Here is a 19,682-nt window from a genome sequence, read left to right as displayed (position 1 = left end):
ATGCAGACAGAAGGAATTTTAGTTAGTAGTGTTAGTAGTTTCACTTTCCACGAAAAAATTAATCATGTTTACGGATACATATAGATGAGTATAATTCAGTGACGTTTTTCGGTTTTGTTATTGATTACTTATGTGTTGAGGTCGAACTCTATATAACGTTATTTTATTCTCAACTAAATACGTACGTTTATGAGTATCGATTAAGTATAATTCCTTCGTTAATCGCACATTGTTTTAAATTTTACATACTTTTCATTCACCGCTTTATCGATTACTCATTTACATACCTGTTGATTGAAATTAATCCGCCAAGATGTCCGGAAGTAGATATTACCCGACGAAAGTAAGCACTTTTTTTTGTAATACTTTACCTAGGTATTTGTAAAAAATTTATTCATACATACTTGCTAAATTTTTAACAAAACTACATATGTTTAGTGTACGCCTACTGTGCAAAATGCAGAAAATTTTGATGCAAATGCTGATGCTGAAGTTTTGAGGAAAGCTATGAAAGGATTAGGTACCGACGAACAAGCAATTATTGACATTATAGGCGCTAGAGGAGTGGTACAACGTTTAGAGATTATCGACAGATACAAAACTTTGTTTGGAAAAGTAAGAAAAATGTAGAATAATGTTCTCAATAAGTAATAATATAAATGTTGCATCTCGCTTATAGCTAAACCGGTTCCCGTGTTATACCGTGAACATAAGTATGCGTGCTAAAGTGTAGTAAATTGCTGAAAAATTAATTACAAGTTGGAAAAGTAAATATTAGTTGGTTGGTACTTTCAGCAAGCATCTCATAGTAACTGAACGAGATTACGAGTAAAATGATGCGCGTTATATGTATGTACCTATTTACAAATCGAGACGTATGCCAAATGGTAACCCAACCATTTTTATTACACTTTCATGGCAGCTGCTTGGAAGTTGGAAAAATGTTGAATTTGTTAAATGTTTAGTTTGTATTGAAACATTGGTAGGTACCTATTTTCGCACCAGCTGCTTTTAACCGCTAACTTTTGATGGATTAATTTCACATCCACGTTTACATCACACCAGATGTAACGATTGAAATTTTATTCTGAAGAAAAATAAGGGTAAAATAAAAAGCAACATGTTTTTAATGATTCGTCGAGAACTTAGTATTTGCCAAGTTGATAAAAGGTACATATCATCAAGTCGTTTCCGGTTGGAAATTCGATAAGTAAAGTAATAAATTGAACATAATTATCTTCATATCTACAACATTTTACTCAATAATTGATGTATGTACTATGAGTACATTCTGCTAATACCGCTTACACATCTTCATAATTGATGGGTATTACGTAGGTTCGCATACGATAACACGGATACACCGAAAATGTAATTAGCGAATTTAAAAAAGCTTACCTACCTATGTTGATTTTATCATTATTCGATAGTCTACTGGGTGTCCCAGAATAAGGGGTTTTGATGCGTTTTGATAAGCCAAATTGGGGGAAAAAATTCTCCAAGTCATAATTGAAAAATTGAATAACAATCGAAAAAAATGTGCCGTGTTTCATCGAAACCATCACTCAAACGCACATTTCTCAAATGATTATTCAATTTTCCAAATTTCATGCAGGGAATTTTCTCTTCTTTTTGTTAGGTAACACGAACATCCCTTATTCTTGAACACCCGGTATACAATTCATATTTTAATTTCCTTCAATTTTTTCATTTTCCTATTCAGGACTTGATCAAAGATTTAAAAAGTGAACTCAGTGGCAAGTTTGAAGATCTCGTTGTTGCATTGATGACACCACTACCTGAATATTATGCTAAAGAATTGCATAACGCAATGAGCGGAATTGGCACTGATGAAGATACAATCATAGAAATTTTATGCACCTTGAGTAATTATGGTATTCAAACAGTGGCCCAATTTTACGAAACATGTAAGAAACTGGCTAGAGTTCAAATAAAATAGGTACTTTATAAAATTTGTGAAGAAATTAATTTTCCTTCCATTATAGTATTCCACAACACGCTGGAAAAAGATTTGAAAGGAGATACATCTGGTCACTTTCGCAGATTATGTGTTTCTTTATCAATGGTGAGAATTCTTCATTTTATAACTGATGATTTTTACTTTGAATGTTTACCTACTATTATCGTAGGGAAGAAGAAGTGAAGACCCCACTATTGACGAATTGGCGGCTAAACAAGATGCTGAAGCCCTTTATAAAGCTGGTAATTTTCAACTCGATTGAATGGATATTGGATAGAAAAATTGTGCAAGATGAAAAATGATGTAGTTTCTAATTTTTCTTAAAGGTGAAAAAAAATGGGGAACGGACGAATCCGTATTCAATAGTATTCTGGTGACGAGAAGTTATCAACAACTCCGACGAGTATTCACTGAATATGAGCAACTAACTGGACGTGATATTGAACAATCGATTAAAAATGAATTTTCCGGTGATCTTGGCAAAGCTCTGCAAGCTTTAGGTATTTTTCCTGCATTTTTTAGATGTACTTTGTTTAGCTCAAAAAATTTGCTGAGCTAAGTAATTTATTAATAACGCGATGTTTGCTTCAATTTAGCGAAATGTATAAGAAGTAAGGTGGAATTTTTCGCGGAACGACTTTATAAAAGTATGAAAGGCATTGGTACGGATGACAAAACGTTAATTCGAATAATAGTTTCACGTTCCGAGATTGACCTTGGTGATATAAAAGTAGCCTTCGAAAAAATGTACGGTAAAAGTTTGGAAAAATGGATCGAGGTAATCATTATTTAGTTTGAACTTTTATACAAATTTTATTGATTTGCATCGCATTTACGAAATATAATTTAATTTGTTACAGGGTGATACATCCGGAGATTACAGAAAGTTACTTCTGAAAATTGTTTCTTAATTCCAAAAGTGGTATCAGCCATTTTTCCAAAAGCGAGTTGGCAGGTATTTGTATTTCAGCTTTTAGTTTGACGATGAAACCAAACTCGCCTGGTTGACTCAATTTTCTTTATTTTGACGGTTTGACGCATCATGTGCTGTGTATTATATTTGTATTTTGTATTTTAATCTGTTATGTGCCTATCATTGAAGTGCATGCGATATATATGTTCATTAATGTACGGATAAACTATTGTTTTTATATTTAAATGCCTATGTTCGTACTTACCTACATCTTTTGCAAACACGAAACTTCTGTTGTATAAGTAGCTATAGAGCGACATGGAATGGAACCCAATCAAATTACATATTTGTTATTTTCATTGAAAAAATTCCCGTAGACCATATTATAATAATACGAATAGCCTCCATATTATGAATTGTTTTTAAAAGTTTTGAATTTGGTATTTTTCAATGATGATGAATAATTTATTTCTATGACGAACAACGAGACTGATTAGGTTGTGGTTTTAGTGCACTTGATACCACAAAATTCATGAATACATTTCCCTATTATAGTGATTAATAATATGTATGTTTGAGTTCGAACATTTGAATTTTCATTGCCACAAAACGTATAAGTAGGTATCTTTTTTCACAAAAGAACCAGATGTCTTCATTGTTAGACTTCAGTTTTTAAACACTTTTTACTTTGTATACTTATTTTTTGTTACGATATTTTATGTTATCATGAATTTATTTATTTTTTTTTATTAAAGAATAGTTCTTAATTACTCTGCCTTAAATTAAATCTTCAATTGAAATGTATAAAAAAACGTAATCACGAATCAAGCTGAGGTTAGTTATTCCGTTGGGACATCTCTTACACCGTCCTGGCAGATCTATGATTTTAAAAAAATATACAAATGTTCAGGTGATTGTTTTCTCCTATTTTCACTAACGTAAGATGAAATATATCCCACCATACATACCTGAAAATAAGCGCTACCGGAAGAATACTCAAAACTTTTTTGCATTATGGCGGAATAAAAATCATCGCGTTTCTGTTTTCCCAGCATTACACGATTGTGAATTATATGGGCAAAACTTTCTCCCAAGCTCGGCGTAACTTCCGTAGCACCATTATCCAAGATACACGTTGTTAATTCATTTGTGATAACGACCTGAAAATAAAATATGTAGAAACAAGATCGAAAATTCAAAATAAAAAAATATGAAAAAAAATAAAAAATCAAAGTTTTAGCAGCAAATTACACGCGAAAAGAGCAAGTTTGTTCTGATATGGTACGCTCGGAATGGGAATACCTTCGTTCAACTTCTCATTTTTATTTTTTTGTCACTCAAATCACAATATTTTGATACATTTAATTCGATTCGAGAATGAGATGCACAATCAATGTTATGTTGCTCAGTTGCTGCTCCGTAGTCCTCAGCCCTTTCTTCCCCGTAATATTCGCAAACAGCTACCGTAAAAAAAGTACGTTGAAATTTTGTCTATGTTTTTTTCGTAAAGGCGTAAACCCTAGCTTTCTACGGTCATTATAAAAGGGGCTTTCATAATGTATTCAGGTATTTTTTGTTTCGAAGTTGCTTTTAAAAAAAATTGTTTCATATAGCACACGTGAAAGTGAAGGTAACCTAATTCCTCAAATGAGTCAAATGACATTTTCTATGTCATTGTCATCTATGATATTGATCTATGCCCAATGCTCATTGTCTACTTCCACTGTTCCACAACTCGAAATACGGTGTAGTAACAGCTCTGATTGAAGCAGAGCAGATTAGCACTTGGAAGAGGAAAAAAAATCGGTGGACGGGTGGAGTTGTGGGAATTAATTATTGAAGTCCAAATCAAAGTCGATTTTTTGTAAAATGCAACATGCAAATGCATATTGCAAAATACATATAATATGTAGGTATTCGGTAGTCCGTATTCAAAAATTCAAAATAATAATTATTTCATCACATTCTCAAATCTCACCTCAATCATTACGTTTGTACCTATGTTTATTTAATCAGTGATACATATTATAGGTATGTATATTATAAAAAAAGAATAATCTATTTGGACTGTTTCCGTCGACTATTTCATTCATATTTGAAAAAAAAAAATTAAAAATATATGACGATTTTTCAATTTTTTCGTAAAGTGTCGTAATTTGTAATAACGAAGGTATTGATCCGTAAATTCCAATCCGAACAAATTTCATTTTGCTCTTTCCGCGTATAATTTTCTGCTTGTCTAAAATGGTCGTAAAACAAACGTAAACACCGAGAACCGAAGTGCGAAACACGTGATTGTGTTTTATGGTATGGTAATTTATTTTGAAAAAATTGCAGCTTAATTAACAGAAAATTCAATTGAAAAAACAGGTAAAATGTTGACATTTGTGATTCGAAAATCAGTTGTTACGTGATATGAGGTGTATTATCAAAACTCTGCCTAATTTTTGTGGTTCAAGAACTTTCAAATTGAGTTATCACCACTATTTTCACTCGAGTCGTAAAATGTCTGATTTTGCCTCAAAATGTGTTATTGGAACGCACGACGGAGTATTTCATTGTGACGAAGCTCTCGGATGTTTCCTACTGAAGACATTATATCCTCATGCGACCATTGTACGATCGCGTAATCAAGAAATTCTCAACACTTGTGATATTGTTATTGATGTCGGTGGCGAATATAATCCCGAGAAGTTTCGTTTCGATCATCATCAAAGAAGTTTCAACCATTCGATGAGTACGCTATCCTCCATCGTGAAAACTACTGTGAAACTCAGCAGCGCGGGTTTAATATATCATCATTTTGGCAGAAAAATTATAGAAAAAATAGTGCAATCGAATGATGGTAAATTGATCGATTATGTTTACAAAAGAGTATACGGAAATTTTATCCAAGAAATAGATGGAACTGATAACGGATTACCACCGTATCCGAAAGAACCTCTTTATAATATTTGTACTCACGTCAGTGCTAGAGTTCAGCATTTATTGAAACCTTGGAATGTGAAAGACGAAGATTACGATGTGGAGGAACATTTCCAAAAAGCTATGAATTTGGTTGGTGGTGAATTTATTGAAAGTTTAGAGTCAGCGGCGTTTGTTGTTTATCCAGCTAGAGCTATTGTGGAAAAAGCGATAGAAAATAGATTCAATGTTCATCCTTCGGGTAAGATCATTGAGTTAGAACAACACTGCCCTTGGAAAGATCATTTTTTCGATATTGAAAAGGAACTCAATTTAAGTTCTGACATAACCTACGTGTTATTTCAATCCGATGATAATTACAGAGTTATGTGTGTTTCTGTGACTAATAAGAGCTTTGTCTGCCGTAAATTTCTTCCTCCAAGTTGGAGAGGATTAAGAAATGACGCTTTATCTGAAAAAAGTGGAATACCTGGTTGCGTTTTTGCTCATCATAATGGATTCATCGGTGGGAATGAAACGAGAGAAGGGGCCTTACAAATGGCTGTAAAATCACTGGAGAATGAAGAAGAGAGTTGAAAAAATATGTCGAAATGTCAGATTCAACGATACAAACTATTTTTCCGATTCACAAGCACCGAATGTGAGTGATTGAATCAGACGTAAAGAATACTTTAAAATATTCGCTTTCGACACGTAGCAATCAATTTTTTGTTTTTACAGGTACTTACTGCCAAGTGATGATTAGACGCCAGTTGATGAAGCTGAATTAAAATTTCTGTAACCATCTTCGTTCTATCCAAATCAGCATCAGTCAGATAAAAAGGAAATATGAAGCTATCAATAACTATCAATTTAACCTGAACAGAGAATCGGAAATGTAAAATGTCAATAAATTTTTAAAATTAATCACTGATGTTATTTAAAATTTACCGAAAGGATTAGTTTACTTACATTATTTGATGAAGTTTCTAGCTGTGATCTTACAGTGAAAATACTGCTTCTCAGTTCTTCTACATTTTCTACTGAAAACTTGATTATTTTGCGCAGGGGATTTTCTTTTAAAAATTGCTGTAGATCACTTTCACTTCGCGATGATGAAGGCAATTTTTGAGAAATATTGACACAGTGTGAGGCGCATGATTTATGAATTTCTGACGTGAAACAAAATTTATTTTTAGGGTGAAGCAAATTGGTACCTATTATCTAGGTATGACTGAAATGCTCCTTATATTTACCTTTGATTCTTTTAACAGAAAAGTTGGAATTTGTTTCTATGTAAACAGCGTAACCATCCAGGCCACCAAGAAATTTAGGCATCTGAACGCTGACACACAATTGTAAACTAAACAGAACAAGAACAATTTCATGCCTACAAGTTGGAAATTGATAATGATTCGTTAATGAAGTAGGTATTCATTACCAAAGCTGAGTTTTGCCGCATCCAGGAGCTCCGATCAATTCAGTTAGTCTACCAGTAGGAATACCTCCATCAAATAAATCATCAATAGCTTTTGAAAATGTCACTATATTATCATCATTTTCGATGTCAGCCTGGAACAATTAATAAAATGAAAATTCACGTATATAATGAACTCGAACGTTCGCAAGTTCGAATTAATGTTGATTGCATAGAAGCGGCTCGTATATGCATAACTGAAAAAGACGCACGGATGGATACCTTTAGCGCTTCTAAAGCGGTTTTTGTTGATATCTTGGTGAACTGTGTAAGGTCTAGTTTCGTGTCTTGTACGATTTGCTTAGTTGCTGTAAACAAAATGACTCTCTTCAGCATTACATATTCTCGGAAAATGATGAAAATCTGTTTCCTATTACCTTCAGCATTTGCTTCGTGTAAAATATCTTCAACGTAATCAAAACCAGCATCTTTGAGCTTATTTTGTAATAGATCAGAAATGGGCAGAGTCCATAATGGCCTTTGAATCTGTAAATGCAGTTTCACCCAAGTTATTTCGCATATTCTTGCCAAATGTGACGTTCGAAGAAAGAAATTGACAGAAAGGAAGTTTTAAAAAAATAGAATTTGTGTCTGCAAATGAATATTGAGAGAATCAACAGCTATTTTTTTCGTGACTTCGCCTCCTCACACAATCAAAATAGTGATTTCTTCAATGCATACGAGAGAACAATAATGTGTCTCAACAAAATTTATCAACCGTTTATTCTACAGATCACGAAGCATTACAGTAATCAACATGATAAATTACGAATATATTTCACGTAAATTTTTACAATCCATAACTACTCAATTTTTAATCAATTAACAAATTAGAAACAGATGTTGGAAAAATATAGTTGCTGACGATACTTAAATACAATTAAAGAGCTGAAGCTCCCGAAATAATTTCAATCAACTCTCGAGTAATGACAGCTTGTCGAGTTCTATTGAATGTTAATGTGAGTTTATCAATCATTTCTCCGGCGTTTTTACTAGCGTTATCCATGGCAGTCATACGGGATGATTGTTCGCTGCAGGCTCCTTCTTTCAAAGTATAATATAACAAGGAAGCTAATGAGAACTCCATATAACTTTGTAACACATCCTCATCAACTGAATCGTAGAGCGCGATGTTGGGCGAAGCGGCAACGGCTTCCTTATTATACAACGGTAATTCCGAAGTAACATACGATACTACCGATTTGAATCGGTTGTATACTATTTTACCAGAAGTATATTGCTGTCTAGATATCTGTTCAGCAATACGAGCCGCATCCAAAAACGTTGGTGGTTTTCTACCAACTTCGTTCGCTACTAGAACGATATTTTTTCCGTACAAACGTTGCAAAATTGCGCGAGATTTATCTCCAATACAAACGACTTGGATGTTTTCACCGCCCTCCTGCAATTCATTACGAATTTGTCTAGCTACAGTGGTATGAACAGCACCGCAAAGACCTCGGTCTGAGGTGATAGCAACAATCAATTTTTTAGGCTGTTCCTCTGAGACTTCGGGTTTCAGTTTTTCATAGAATACAGTACTTCCTTCACCATAGGGTCTGGCTTGACGAAGTTCTCGTTCAGCTCGAGCATATTTCGCAGCTGACACCATCTTCATTGATTGGGTGATCTTTTGGATATTTTTGACCGACTTCAGTCGAATAGAGATGGCTTTCAAGGTTGCCATACCTCTGTATTGCTGTTGTTGCCCAATGAAGGGTTGTAAGATTGATGTACGTGCCAACATTTTCACGGTTTAATAATAGTATTTTCGAAAAGTATATCAACTTACAGGATTTGATCTAACACTGATTAGGCGTTCTATCGAAGTGAATATTGGATTTTTTAATAATCATACACTAACATACCATCATTGAGTTCTTAACTGTCGAGTGATTGGAACACCGCACTATGTTCGAACGTTTTCGAAAATTATTACGATTCGATCGTTTTTCTAAATTGAATAACTAAATTAACTAAAAATTAAAAAGCTAACCATAAATCAGCGAAGAACAAACTCGTACGTCGCCGAGTCAATGTCACTTTTCATGTTATCGCAACGAAAGGCACTAGTTTTTTTATTTCCTCGAGTTACCATGAACCATGACGTCATCACATTTAAGAAGGTGCACAAAGTTGTTTACCTATTAAGTTTTTCTATGTTAACTTTTTCTTTTTTTTTAAAATAAAATATAATAATATAATCAATGATGTATTCTTTTTGAATGAAAAATTGAAAATTCCTAAACTCAAATATGCAGTGAAACTAGTGAAAGTGAAAACCTAGATTCGTAGATTCTAGAATCTCGAAATCGATATTTTCAAACTTAGATTACCTAGAATGTAACTTGTGGTGAGTGAGTTTGAGAATTGAGATCAAAAGTTTCTGAAAACGAGCAAAAGATAATTTGGTCATTCATGTATCATTCAAAAGCAAAATATTCAACGAAATTGAATTTTTAATTTGTATGCAAAATAAATATTGCCGTTATTTTTATTCCTCTAGTTTGTAAAAAATAAGAGTAACCAATTTTCAAATTTAAATTTGAGGAAGTTGGTTACAAAGTTAGACAAACGCCACATTTACAAAAATTGAGTTAGATATTGATTCTTATAGGATTTTTAACGCTCTTTTCATTGCTAAGGTCTGTTATTTTCAATATAGTACGTAAAAGGGTAAAAAACGTGCTCAAAGTTTTGCCTTAGTTTCAAACACAGACATGTGCAAATTGTCTTAGTTTCAAAAACAGACATATCCAGGATATGTCTGTTTTTGAAACTAAGATGATAGGATATGTCTCATTTTGAAACTAAGATAATGTTCACATGTCCGTGTTTGAAACTAAGGCGCAACTTTGATCGCGTTTTTTGACCTTTTATGTATTATTTTGAAACTAAGGGACCTCAGAAATGGAAAGAGGGTTAAAAATCCTATACGTATCAAAACCTAACTGATCTAGACAGCATCAAATTCAAATTATCTTCATCTTGGTTTCAAAATCAGACAAGTGCATTTTCAGATTCTTTTTAATAGTGGTGGGGGGTGATGGTGGAAGGATATTTTTTGTATTTTTGTTACTCAGTATCATCACTACAATTTGTCAAATATCTCCCACCTTTACAATGCTGTATATTTTTGTAACAAAAAACATAGATTTTCTCAAAATCAACCCTATGGCGTTTGTCTAACTTTGTCACCAAGCTCCTCATTTGTAGTAAGTATGTATGTATTGTGTGTAGTGTAGTGCATTGTATTATACTACATAGAAAACATGAGTCCGGGTTATTGAGATAGAACAACCTCTCGAGTCCTGACAGTGACACTGAAAATTTATAATTTTGTAGGAAGAATTTTTCCAAAGTTTGGGATTATTCTTACTTCTAGTTCTGTTTTGAAAAATTCAGGTGAAATAAATTATTAAAATTGGGCACAGTTTTTTAAAATATTTTTTAATGAGTTACGTATTCTCTGTTTTTTGCACGAAGCACCTAACCAAAATTCTTAATCTTCATATACTTAATTTTAAAAAAAGCTGCGCCAGTAAATTTTGTCAATATTATTTTTCTTTGGCCAGATTCATTTACGGGCTTATTCGATTCTTGAAGCGTGAATGAGATCATATCATGTTATACTATCAAACGAAAATTTCCATTTTACAAAATATGTAAGAAGTAGTGTACATGTACGCCACAAAGACCCTTATTAATGCATACAAAAGATGAAAAGCTTTTTATTCAAACCTAGATAATCGTTTACTGTTGTGATAACTATGAAATACCTTTAAAGCTTAATTTATATGTTAATAAAACGTATTGCCGCATGAAAATTAAAATAATAATTTGGGAGAGCTTTGATTTCAACTGGAATGCAGATTATGAATTCCAACTACTTTTATTTGAATTGATTCAGTTTATAACCATACATTACTGATTCATTACGGATTTTTTTCAGGAAAAACACCATTGCGGACATTTCTCCGAACACTGTCTTATTCTGCAACCGTGAAATTCATCAAGTACATATATTGTTTAATTTTTAAGAGTATTCTCATTCTACGAAATAAAACTGATTAACAAAAATTTATAACCATCCGACTTGAATCATGTCTACCGTAGGCTACTTTCATGGAAAATAATTTCAGTACAATTATCTACATGAGTAATTGATTATAATTTTGAATTAATTAATCACACCAAAAATGTAATAGAATTTTCTGAAAATAATAAAATGTCAACATTTCATCGTAGTAGCATCTATTGCGTAAATGTACGCAGAAAAAGTTAATTAATTTTCAAAAGAAGGCTAACATAAATTATTTTAAAATGATTTTCCTATTAAGTAAGTAAAGAAAAACTGGTTAGGTAAGATAAAGGAACATCATATTTGTAAATTTCCCACTCTGATACACGTAGGTAGGTACTTGGAAAGAAAATTGCTATTTAATGCAAATATACAAAGCGCACACGTAACGTACCACTTTACTGCGATATCACTTATAAATACATGCGAATGAGTGAAAAATCGAAAAATTGTGCTTTCACCCTGTGTAATGCAATTAATATTAAATTTTGGCATTGTATGTATTTAAAAAAAAAAAAAAAAACAAAACAAACTGTTTATTTCTAGAGACGAAAAGCGTTTCATTCCTTGAAAAGTGAAACTAGGCAAACATACCTACATACGCTTGACACATGTTGCTGACATAGCAGGCGGAAGGTATTACCACGTCAACAGTAAATTATAAAAGAAAATGCGTAGAAATTTTATGCACACTTACCGTTTACAAGGAGTGTTTTTTCTTTGATAACAAAGCTTTCGTTACCCTTGTGATAGAACTTTAGGCGCCGCGTCGAAACCATCAACACGTGTTCAATTTATTTTTCATGGAAGTGTGGCGAAATGGGATATCAAATTTGGGTAAAAATTTACCCTTGAAATCACAGCCATAAGAAGTATTACTAGAACTCACGATAGCATAGTAGCGATCTCCCCACATATTCTCAATCTCATCATTTTAACAGCATTGTAACAAAAAAAAGGAATCTCAATATGAAAAATTCCGAGACATAAGTACTCAAAATCCAATGAAATTGAATATTGATTTATAAAATGATTCTGTTATGAAATTATATTCAATAAATTGTACAGCGTTTGAAATAAACGTTGATTTAATCGAATTTGAATGAATGCTATTTGCAAAAAATTGGCTAACAAAATTAATATTGAACAGTAAAGAAACAAAATTCCTCAAATAGGCAAGCATAACAAATAATTACGGTGATTAGTATATTAAAATTAGACACATGTTAAATTAAAACTACCATCTAAACATGGTGAGAATTTAGCTCGCCCAGAATTGACTTTTACAATGAACCGAAAATGAAAAAAATCAACATTAAAAAATGCATTCTACACAGAAATACATACGCTTCCTGAAAACATATATTACATTATAAATGAAAATATTTCTCTTTTCAACAGGATACAAAATTTCATGAATAAGTGAATACGAAATTACTTTTCCAATAAGCAATAAGAGTAGGTAAAACTAATAAGCGAATTAAGATTCAATGGAATTGAAAAAAATTACGTTTACTATAAACTTCAAATTATAAGCATGTATATTATATTCATTTGAGAAAAAAAAACAGATAATTCAATTAAGATCAAATTAATTAATAGAAACGAAAATAAAATTCAACAAATGGGGAAATACATTCTATAAAGAACTAGGTTCCCTTAAAATATAAATTTAAAGAACACCAAATTACGGTATGAAAACATCTATCAATAATAGGTAGTAATATAAAACAAAAAAACACTTTCTTGAAACGAATATAAACGTGAAGGTACTAAATACCTATGTATGTACCTCAAGTTTTCGATAAAATGAACTAAAATTCTTAAAATGAGAAACCGAATAACAAAACTGAAATGAAACTATAAGAAACTCGGAAATTCCATACAAATAAAAACTTAAAAAGACTGAATTTTCAATCAATAATCTTAATCTACGAAGTACTTATAACACGATCGTAAGAAAATAACAGGAAAAATGATTACGATTATAATAAAAAAAACACAATAGGTAAAATAATTAAAAAGCGATTGAAAGCCAATTCAAAGTTTGAGATTTTCCTTCAGATTTGGAAGGCATATAGCACTTGCAGATCTCGAATTCATAAAATCTGGAAGACATATAACGCTAGCAGATCTAGACATCGTCACCGGTGAAGAATTGAAATTGCTGTAAACGAATGAGAAAAGGTTATGCCAATTTTTTGGACATCCCTGCAATCTAAACTAATGGTATCTTACTTGTTAATTTTTTCAGATAAAGCTATTCTCCATTCGTTGAACCAGTCTTTATCCTGACACGTGAAGATGGTATAGTTCCATGCTTCTTTCAGAACCGATATCAATAAACCGTACAAGGGAATCATCCCTTCACTGAATGTTACACAATCCAGCAGAATGGTTTCACACACTGCAAAAGATCACAAGAAAAATTAATATTAGATACACACACACAAATGAATAAAATCGGTCAATTCCTTACCAGTTTTCAAAGCTTTTACAAGCAGCGCGGGAATATTTTCATTAAAATCGTCATCAACTTTGATGGGAGTTCTCAAAATTTTTTTGATTATTCGAACTGCTTCTTCAAGATCGCTCGCATTATAATAAACTTTCTGCAAGTGGGTACATGTTACGTAAATGCACAGAAATATTTTAAAGATTATTCAAAAACGAAATTCTAAAGAGATGGACAAGCATTTTTACCCGAATGACATTGCTCAATAACATTTCGCTTCTTTTACGAAGCTCGGCAAGTTCTCTCAGTATCTTATTTTTTGCGCCAATAGTCATGTTGAAAATGGCGACGCTGCTCACCATATCATCGATGTTGGTCTCGTCGATCAGAATAATTTGCTCGTACTTTAGATTCGCGAATACGAACAGATATTTATGAAGGCGATGAAGTCTTAGCCATCTGTGAAAAGCTGAACCAAACAAAAAATCGTATTAGATTTTAAGCAGGCATATACATATACGCTTTAGTCATTCTCATTACTAATGTACCTACATAAAATAAGCAATTGCAAAAGTAAGTTACGTATAATAAGACAACATAGGATAGGAAGACGAGACAAAAATTCGCATTAATAATCACCTCTCAGCAAAGAAATATCAGAATAACCGACGCACAGAGAAAAATAATTTCCTGGAACTGGATCCATTTTCGGCAAATTTTGGAAATAGAATTCGTCCTAAAAGCAAAACAAAAACAATTAAAATTTTAAGGAAAATAAGTATTACATTCACTAACACGTATCTTTAGGGGAAAAGCATATCGAATTATCGACTACATTTCGATGAGGTACTTTTCAATTGGTGATTCTAGTAACGATCAAGTGCGAAAATCTATGGGCAATATTTCAGATAGGAAAGAGAAAGCTCCCGATTATCTACCGGATTCGGAAGCAACAATTTGAAAAACATTTTGAAGATTAAGCACTTAAGCAGTATCCTTTTTTTTCACTCCAGAATTCATTTACATCATGAAAAACATAGGTTTTATTCTTCAAAAAAACGCCAATTTGCTTAATATTTATATGTACCTAGTACCACGAACATGTGAAAAATTAAAAAACAGGGAAGGAGTTTAAACATCGACACCTAATTGTGATTAAAACACCCATCAAGAGCACTCTGCGACTAAAATGTCAGCTCAAAAAGAATACATTTAGTGTAAGTAATCTATCTCGTCAAGATTGAGAAAAAAAAAATTAAAAACCACTTCAATTCAGGCATGAAGGGGCATTTTGATTGATCTACTCGATACAACTTTGGTTTAGCAGTCGAGTCTACTCACTTTATAAGAGAACTCACGAGTACGACACAGCTGCCGTTTGTGAAATACAATGAACCACTGCTCGAAAATTCTACACAAAAAAATGTATATTATAAGGTCGTCCTGTTACGAAATTATACATTTTCCTATCGACTTAAAGTTCTATACTCACTTAGCATCATTGATGAAAGCAGGGTGCACTCTCAACATATCGAGAATTTGAGAAACATATTGCACTTTCATCTCATACAAAGTAGAGTAGCTGAGTAAAACTGGCAGCACCTTGAGGAATGCATTTTTCGAGGTAAAATTGGCGACGCCGATGTATGGTAAAGTATCATACACTTCAACAATAGCAAGCTCTTTCTTCTTACAGAGAAGTCCTTTGTAAAATTCTAAAATTGAAAAACAGATCAAGAACAATTTCGATTTTTGAAAGAAATTTACCAATCACAAAAAATATGAAAATAAGCAAGAAAATTGTCAACAGAACGAAAATTTTAAATTGAGTAAAATTCACCTGGGTTAGAGGCATTTAAACTGCACTGTGCCTGAGTTTCGTCCAAAGTAAGATGATGTCTCAAGTATACGTAAACTGCAACTCGATTCGCGAAACTTAACCTATCAAGGTTATTGATTAGATTTAAAAAATAACTCATCTTGTTCAGAAAGCTTAAAATAAACTCAAACTAGAAACAATAACAAGGGCGAACACTCCGTAAAATGAACTGAATCACTAATTCACTGATCACTTGACTGCACTAAATTCGTTAACGCAAATAACGCAATCGGCCAATTCGGCATTCGCATATGATTGTTATTCCTCTTACTACGACTACGACTGGTTTTTTTGAAATGTATGAATTTACATTGAAAAACTCTCGAAGACACCGCTATCTCGCAGATTGGCCAATCACGATGCTTCCTCCGGATACGTTTTACCCTGCTAGAAACTCTAGAAACACACAAAGACACGCAATATTACGTTTGCTTACTGCTCTGGCTCCAAGAGTCTTCTTCCACTTCACCTCCGGCCGCCCCTTCAGCATTTAAATCAACGCGATACCAGTGTACGTGGAAGAAGGCTATATTTTCCAGGAATTCGAGTGAAATATCTCAACTCAAGGTAGTTGAGAAGGTTTGACTACACGTTTTAATAAGGCAGTGAGCATTTTCTATATCTACTAGATTTTAAGTAGAAGTACTTTTTTGCACAGGTGTGCTTGTTTCGATGTTTCGATGAACTACTGCTGAGTAGTTGTTTTATTATTATCAATTATCATCGTTATTTTTGTAGCAAAAATCCGGATAAAACGAATCGCATACTTTTTTTTGTCAAATTCTTGATAGAAAATGATTTTTTTCAATTTTTAATAAAAAGTGCAAGGGAAAATTAGTTTATTTCTTTACAAAAAGAACATAAAAATGAACAAAAACTAAAATTACAAAATTTTTTGGCTATGAAGGTATGTTCACATTACAATTGTTTTCAAAAAAAGAAGGTTCAGTAGAAGTTTGTAATCCAATTAATCTTTTTCTGTCCTCATAATCTCGCCATTTCCGAAAAAATCAAAGTTGTGCTGCATAATTACAACTGCATATTTTTGTAAACTTGGTCGGATAAGACGGATTTTCTTCAGAAAATCGAAAAATCCGAATAATTGGGAGAATTTTTTTCGTTCGGATAATACGGCTGTCCGGATAAGCAAAGGGATAAGCGGAAGTCTACTTATTAGGTATTATTTTTAGGAATCGTATTTTTGTCAATCAACGCAGTTTTTGATTTCATAAATACATTATACTTTCTGCGTGATACATATCTATAATTCGAGTAATAAATTAACCAAGATAGGTACTTACTTAACGTACTTATCTATAGTTAATTCAAAATTTTAAATTGAAAGTTCAAAATAAATGTTCCTTGAGGGCTTGAGATGAGAAAAAGTTGGTGTAAGTATGTAAATTGGAATTTGGGTGTTCTGTGCTCAAATGAATACAGCCTTGCAGTGTTGCAGAATTATCAGAATCTCATATAAGTATGTAATATTTTTTCCAGCTGGAAAGTTTGCTAACGTTCATTTTTTCCAAGAGTTCAATAATTGGATTTGATTCATTTACGTATCCAAAAAACAATTATGTTGCCAGATGCATTTGATCAGAGAAGGAAAAAAGAGGCGTCCAAAATACGTATAGTACTGTAATACCGCCTTAATAACTGAATTCAACCAAACAATACTTGATGTAAAATCTTACACGTAGAAACTTAGCCAAAAGTTTGCTGTCGCCATTAAAAAGTCATTTTACTTCAACAAGTTTCTAGTACCTATTGGTCATTTTTGCTGGTGTACTCTCGTGCATGTAGCAGCTTATGAGCAATTGGTGGAACTGGTACATGCTTAAGGTATAAATAAACACATTCATGTTATTGGTATCAAGCTATTGTCAGCAGATATTAAATTATAATTCCTAAACAAAGCAGGGAAATATTTTTTGTAGGTACTGGTGCATATTTTGAAGTTGGGCAGGCGGGGCGAAATCTGCGAATATATAGGTGTAGGCACCTCTTGTGAGAAGATGGGGTGAAAATTATTTTATCTTTGACCTTGACTCAAACTTCACTAAATTTGACGTATTGACCTTGAACCTTGAAATCAGACTATTCAATTACTTACCTATAAAGGATGATACATTGTAGTAGGTAAGAACATACATTCAAAAATGTTGGAAATTGAAAAAAAAATCTCGAAAAATTGGAGAAAGTTTTGTTGGAAAGTTGAAATATTTTTGCCAAAAAAAAAGTAAGAAATGTACCAACTCAAAAATAACATCAGTGATAATTGACTTCCCTTTCTCTTTGTACGTACGAAAAATGAGGGGGTGATTGATTTTTTTTCAAGCATTCAACACTTCGCGAAAGAACCTTTCGGTTACTCAGTTCTTGATTTTTCTCATTGTTTCACCAGATCACAAGAATCCATGGAGCAACAACCAAAAAAATTGATCTGCTCGAACAGAAAATTCTGAGTGTAAACGAGTGAGGATTAGAATTTTCCGAAATACTTTACTAACTTAGATAGTCTAAAAATTGCATGAATTGATTTTTTTTAAAATAAATGAATAAAGAACCATCATTACCCAGGAAAAACACGTCTCTGTGCATATTTGATTTACGATCATGTTATATTATTTTAGAAAACCAATTTCGGCATAAGAGTGAAGTTGGAACGATGAAATTTTTTACGAAGATAGTTTTTTTTTTTTTTAAATGCCTCAAAATCCCGAAATGGGCGATTCTATTTAGGTCATTTTCTCATTACTACTGTATTTTGGAGGCGAATTTCTAACATTTTTTTTTTTATGAATTTAGGCTCCCAAAAACAATATTTTCGCTACTTATGTCTGAAGTCTCATTTTTTTGTTTAGAAATAAATAAACTTTTTGACCGTTGGGACTTGGGAGCTCTCCTAAGTATGTGTTTCAAAAAAGATCATGCGACTGATCAATGATTATATACCCGAGAAATTCACTAACACCTAAGTCATGAAATTGGTGAACATTATTTTAACCAACTTTCTCGGGCGTGGATGTGGTATACGATAAAAATTTCCGTATTTTCCTCTTATCTCATTCTCTTGAAACATCGAATGAGAAATTATTCTGAAAATGTTTTTATTGAGGAGATAATAAGTAAATAATAATAGGTACCTTACCTGAGTTACCTAAATACTATTTTGTTTGATTACACGTAAAATAGCCCATTGGTATTGCAACGTGTTTTCAATGTTCCTTCTTCTATAAAGGGCTCCAAAAGACAAACGAATTCCACTGTTTTTTGTCATTTGAAATGGAAAAAAGCTCCAAATTGATGGTTTAAAAAAAAAAGTCAAGTCAAGTCGATCTTAACTAGTTCTCAATTTCAAAGCAGAGGGCAGAGATTAAAATTGACGTTGTGATTTTGATAGGTAGAAATATATCCATGTTGAAGCCTGTTCTTTTGAATTTGACCATGAAAGAATTTTCTCATTCTTTACCTTTTCAAGTGAATTTTCAAAAGCACGATGAAACATGGAATTTCATTTCATTCCACTTACTTCAAAAGCGTTTGGAAATCAAAAACTACCCCCACTGATATTTTTAAGCAAAAACGCTTTTATTGATACGTTTTTCAACTTTAAAAAAAATTTCCAACATTTAAAAAAAAATACTTATGTAGTAAGTATGGTATATCAAGACCAATTGAGCAGTACGTAGTACGGAGCAGAATTAGAGGATAAATTTTGATCGCGTTGTTTTGACTTATCAGAGTAGGTATTTTATGCAAGAATATTAGCACGAACAAAAAAAATCCTTTCGGGTGTTTAGTTGGTACACAGAATACGTACATGAATTTGTCCATTCAAAATCTAAATTTCAATTAACAAAACCGTAATTAAAACCATTAAAAAGAAAGTCATGCAAGTTGCGTGAAAATAAGAAACACGGAGGCAAAATTTGCGGGGAGGCGTCACCACGTACTTTAAATACCACTGAAGCGTACGAACGACTATCAGT

The 19,682-nt window shown here is 32.6% G+C and overlaps 5 protein-coding genes across 5 annotated transcripts; 2 read left to right on the top strand and 3 right to left on the bottom strand.

Annotated features, from left to right (window-relative positions):
- The first annotated feature begins 28 nt into the window (after positions 1-28).
- On the top strand, positions 29-3,808 carry LOC135832343 (annexin B9-like). The gene is made up of 8 exons (XM_065345526.1): positions 29-343; positions 439-615; positions 1,724-1,928; positions 2,007-2,086; positions 2,151-2,223; positions 2,308-2,481; positions 2,578-2,759; positions 2,842-3,808. The coding sequence occupies exons 1-8, from the start codon at positions 314-316 to the stop codon at positions 2,890-2,892; spliced, it is 972 nt and encodes a 323-aa protein (XP_065201598.1). The 5' UTR covers positions 29-313; the 3' UTR covers positions 2,893-3,808.
- spn-D (spindle D) lies at positions 2,930-7,827 on the bottom strand (the record flags this gene model as incomplete). Its single annotated transcript, XM_065345528.1, has 8 exons — positions 2,930-3,772; positions 3,863-4,054; positions 6,548-6,676; positions 6,771-6,970; positions 7,055-7,161; positions 7,240-7,370; positions 7,498-7,583; positions 7,653-7,827. Coding segments are annotated over 8 exons (1,059 nt in total), but the record flags the coding sequence as incomplete, so codon positions are not given.
- On the top strand, positions 5,135-6,725 carry LOC135832342 (MYG1 protein). Its single transcript, XM_065345525.1, has 2 exons — positions 5,135-6,459; positions 6,540-6,725. The coding sequence occupies exon 1, from the start codon at positions 5,310-5,312 to the stop codon at positions 6,393-6,395; it is 1,086 nt and encodes a 361-aa protein (XP_065201597.1). The 5' UTR covers positions 5,135-5,309; the 3' UTR covers positions 6,396-6,459; positions 6,540-6,725.
- A 153-nt stretch (positions 7,828-7,980) lies between the features above and the next one.
- Positions 7,981-9,331, bottom strand: ATPsyngamma (ATP synthase, gamma subunit). The gene has a single exon (XM_065345527.1). It carries the CDS (start codon positions 9,020-9,022, stop codon positions 8,156-8,158), a length of 867 nt encoding a protein of 288 aa, XP_065201599.1. The 5' UTR covers positions 9,023-9,331; the 3' UTR covers positions 7,981-8,155.
- Positions 9,332-12,408: 3,077 nt separating this feature from the next.
- On the bottom strand, positions 12,409-16,101 carry LOC135832333 (uncharacterized). Its single transcript, XM_065345513.1, has 8 exons — positions 15,652-16,101; positions 15,304-15,526; positions 15,153-15,222; positions 14,451-14,547; positions 14,060-14,280; positions 13,836-13,968; positions 13,595-13,763; positions 12,409-13,523 (listed from the first exon to the last, which is right to left on the bottom strand). Exons 1-8 carry the CDS (start codon positions 15,788-15,790, stop codon positions 13,397-13,399), a joined length of 1,179 nt encoding a protein of 392 aa, XP_065201585.1. The 5' UTR covers positions 15,791-16,101; the 3' UTR covers positions 12,409-13,396.
- Positions 16,102-19,682: the final 3,581 nt, after the last annotated feature.

Source organism: Planococcus citri, chromosome 1 (genome assembly GCF_950023065.1).
Source record: "Planococcus citri chromosome 1, ihPlaCitr1.1, whole genome shotgun sequence".
Classification (NCBI taxonomy): Eukaryota; Metazoa; Arthropoda; class Insecta; order Hemiptera; family Pseudococcidae; genus Planococcus; species Planococcus citri.
This window is presented reverse-complemented; position numbering and strand designations above follow the sequence as displayed.

Coding starts and splice junctions, on each gene's coding strand:
- LOC135832343 (XM_065345526.1), top strand. CDS start 314: ATGTCCGGAAGTAGATATTACCCGACGAAA. Junction 344..438: donor GTAGATATTACCCGACGAAA/GTAAGCACTTTT, acceptor ACATATGTTTAG/TGTACGCCTACTGTGCAAAA. Junction 2,224..2,307: donor TGAAGCCCTTTATAAAGCTG/GTAATTTTCAAC, acceptor TTTTTCTTAAAG/GTGAAAAAAAATGGGGAACG.
- LOC135832342 (XM_065345525.1), top strand. CDS start 5,310: ATGAGGTGTATTATCAAAACTCTGCCTAATTTTTGTGGTTCAAGAACT.
- ATPsyngamma (XM_065345527.1), bottom strand. CDS start 9,022: ATGTTGGCACGTACATCAATCTTACAACCCTTCATTGGGCAACAACAG.
- LOC135832333 (XM_065345513.1), bottom strand. CDS start 15,790: ATGAGTTATTTTTTAAATCTAATCAATAACCTTGATAGGTTAAGTTTC. Junction 14,548..15,152: donor CTCGTGAGTTCTCTTATAAA/GTGAGTAGACTC, acceptor TTTTGCTTTTAG/GACGAATTCTATTTCCAAAA. Junction 13,764..13,835: donor TGTAAAAGCTTTGAAAACTG/GTAAGGAATTGA, acceptor GATCTTTTGCAG/TGTGTGAAACCATTCTGCTG.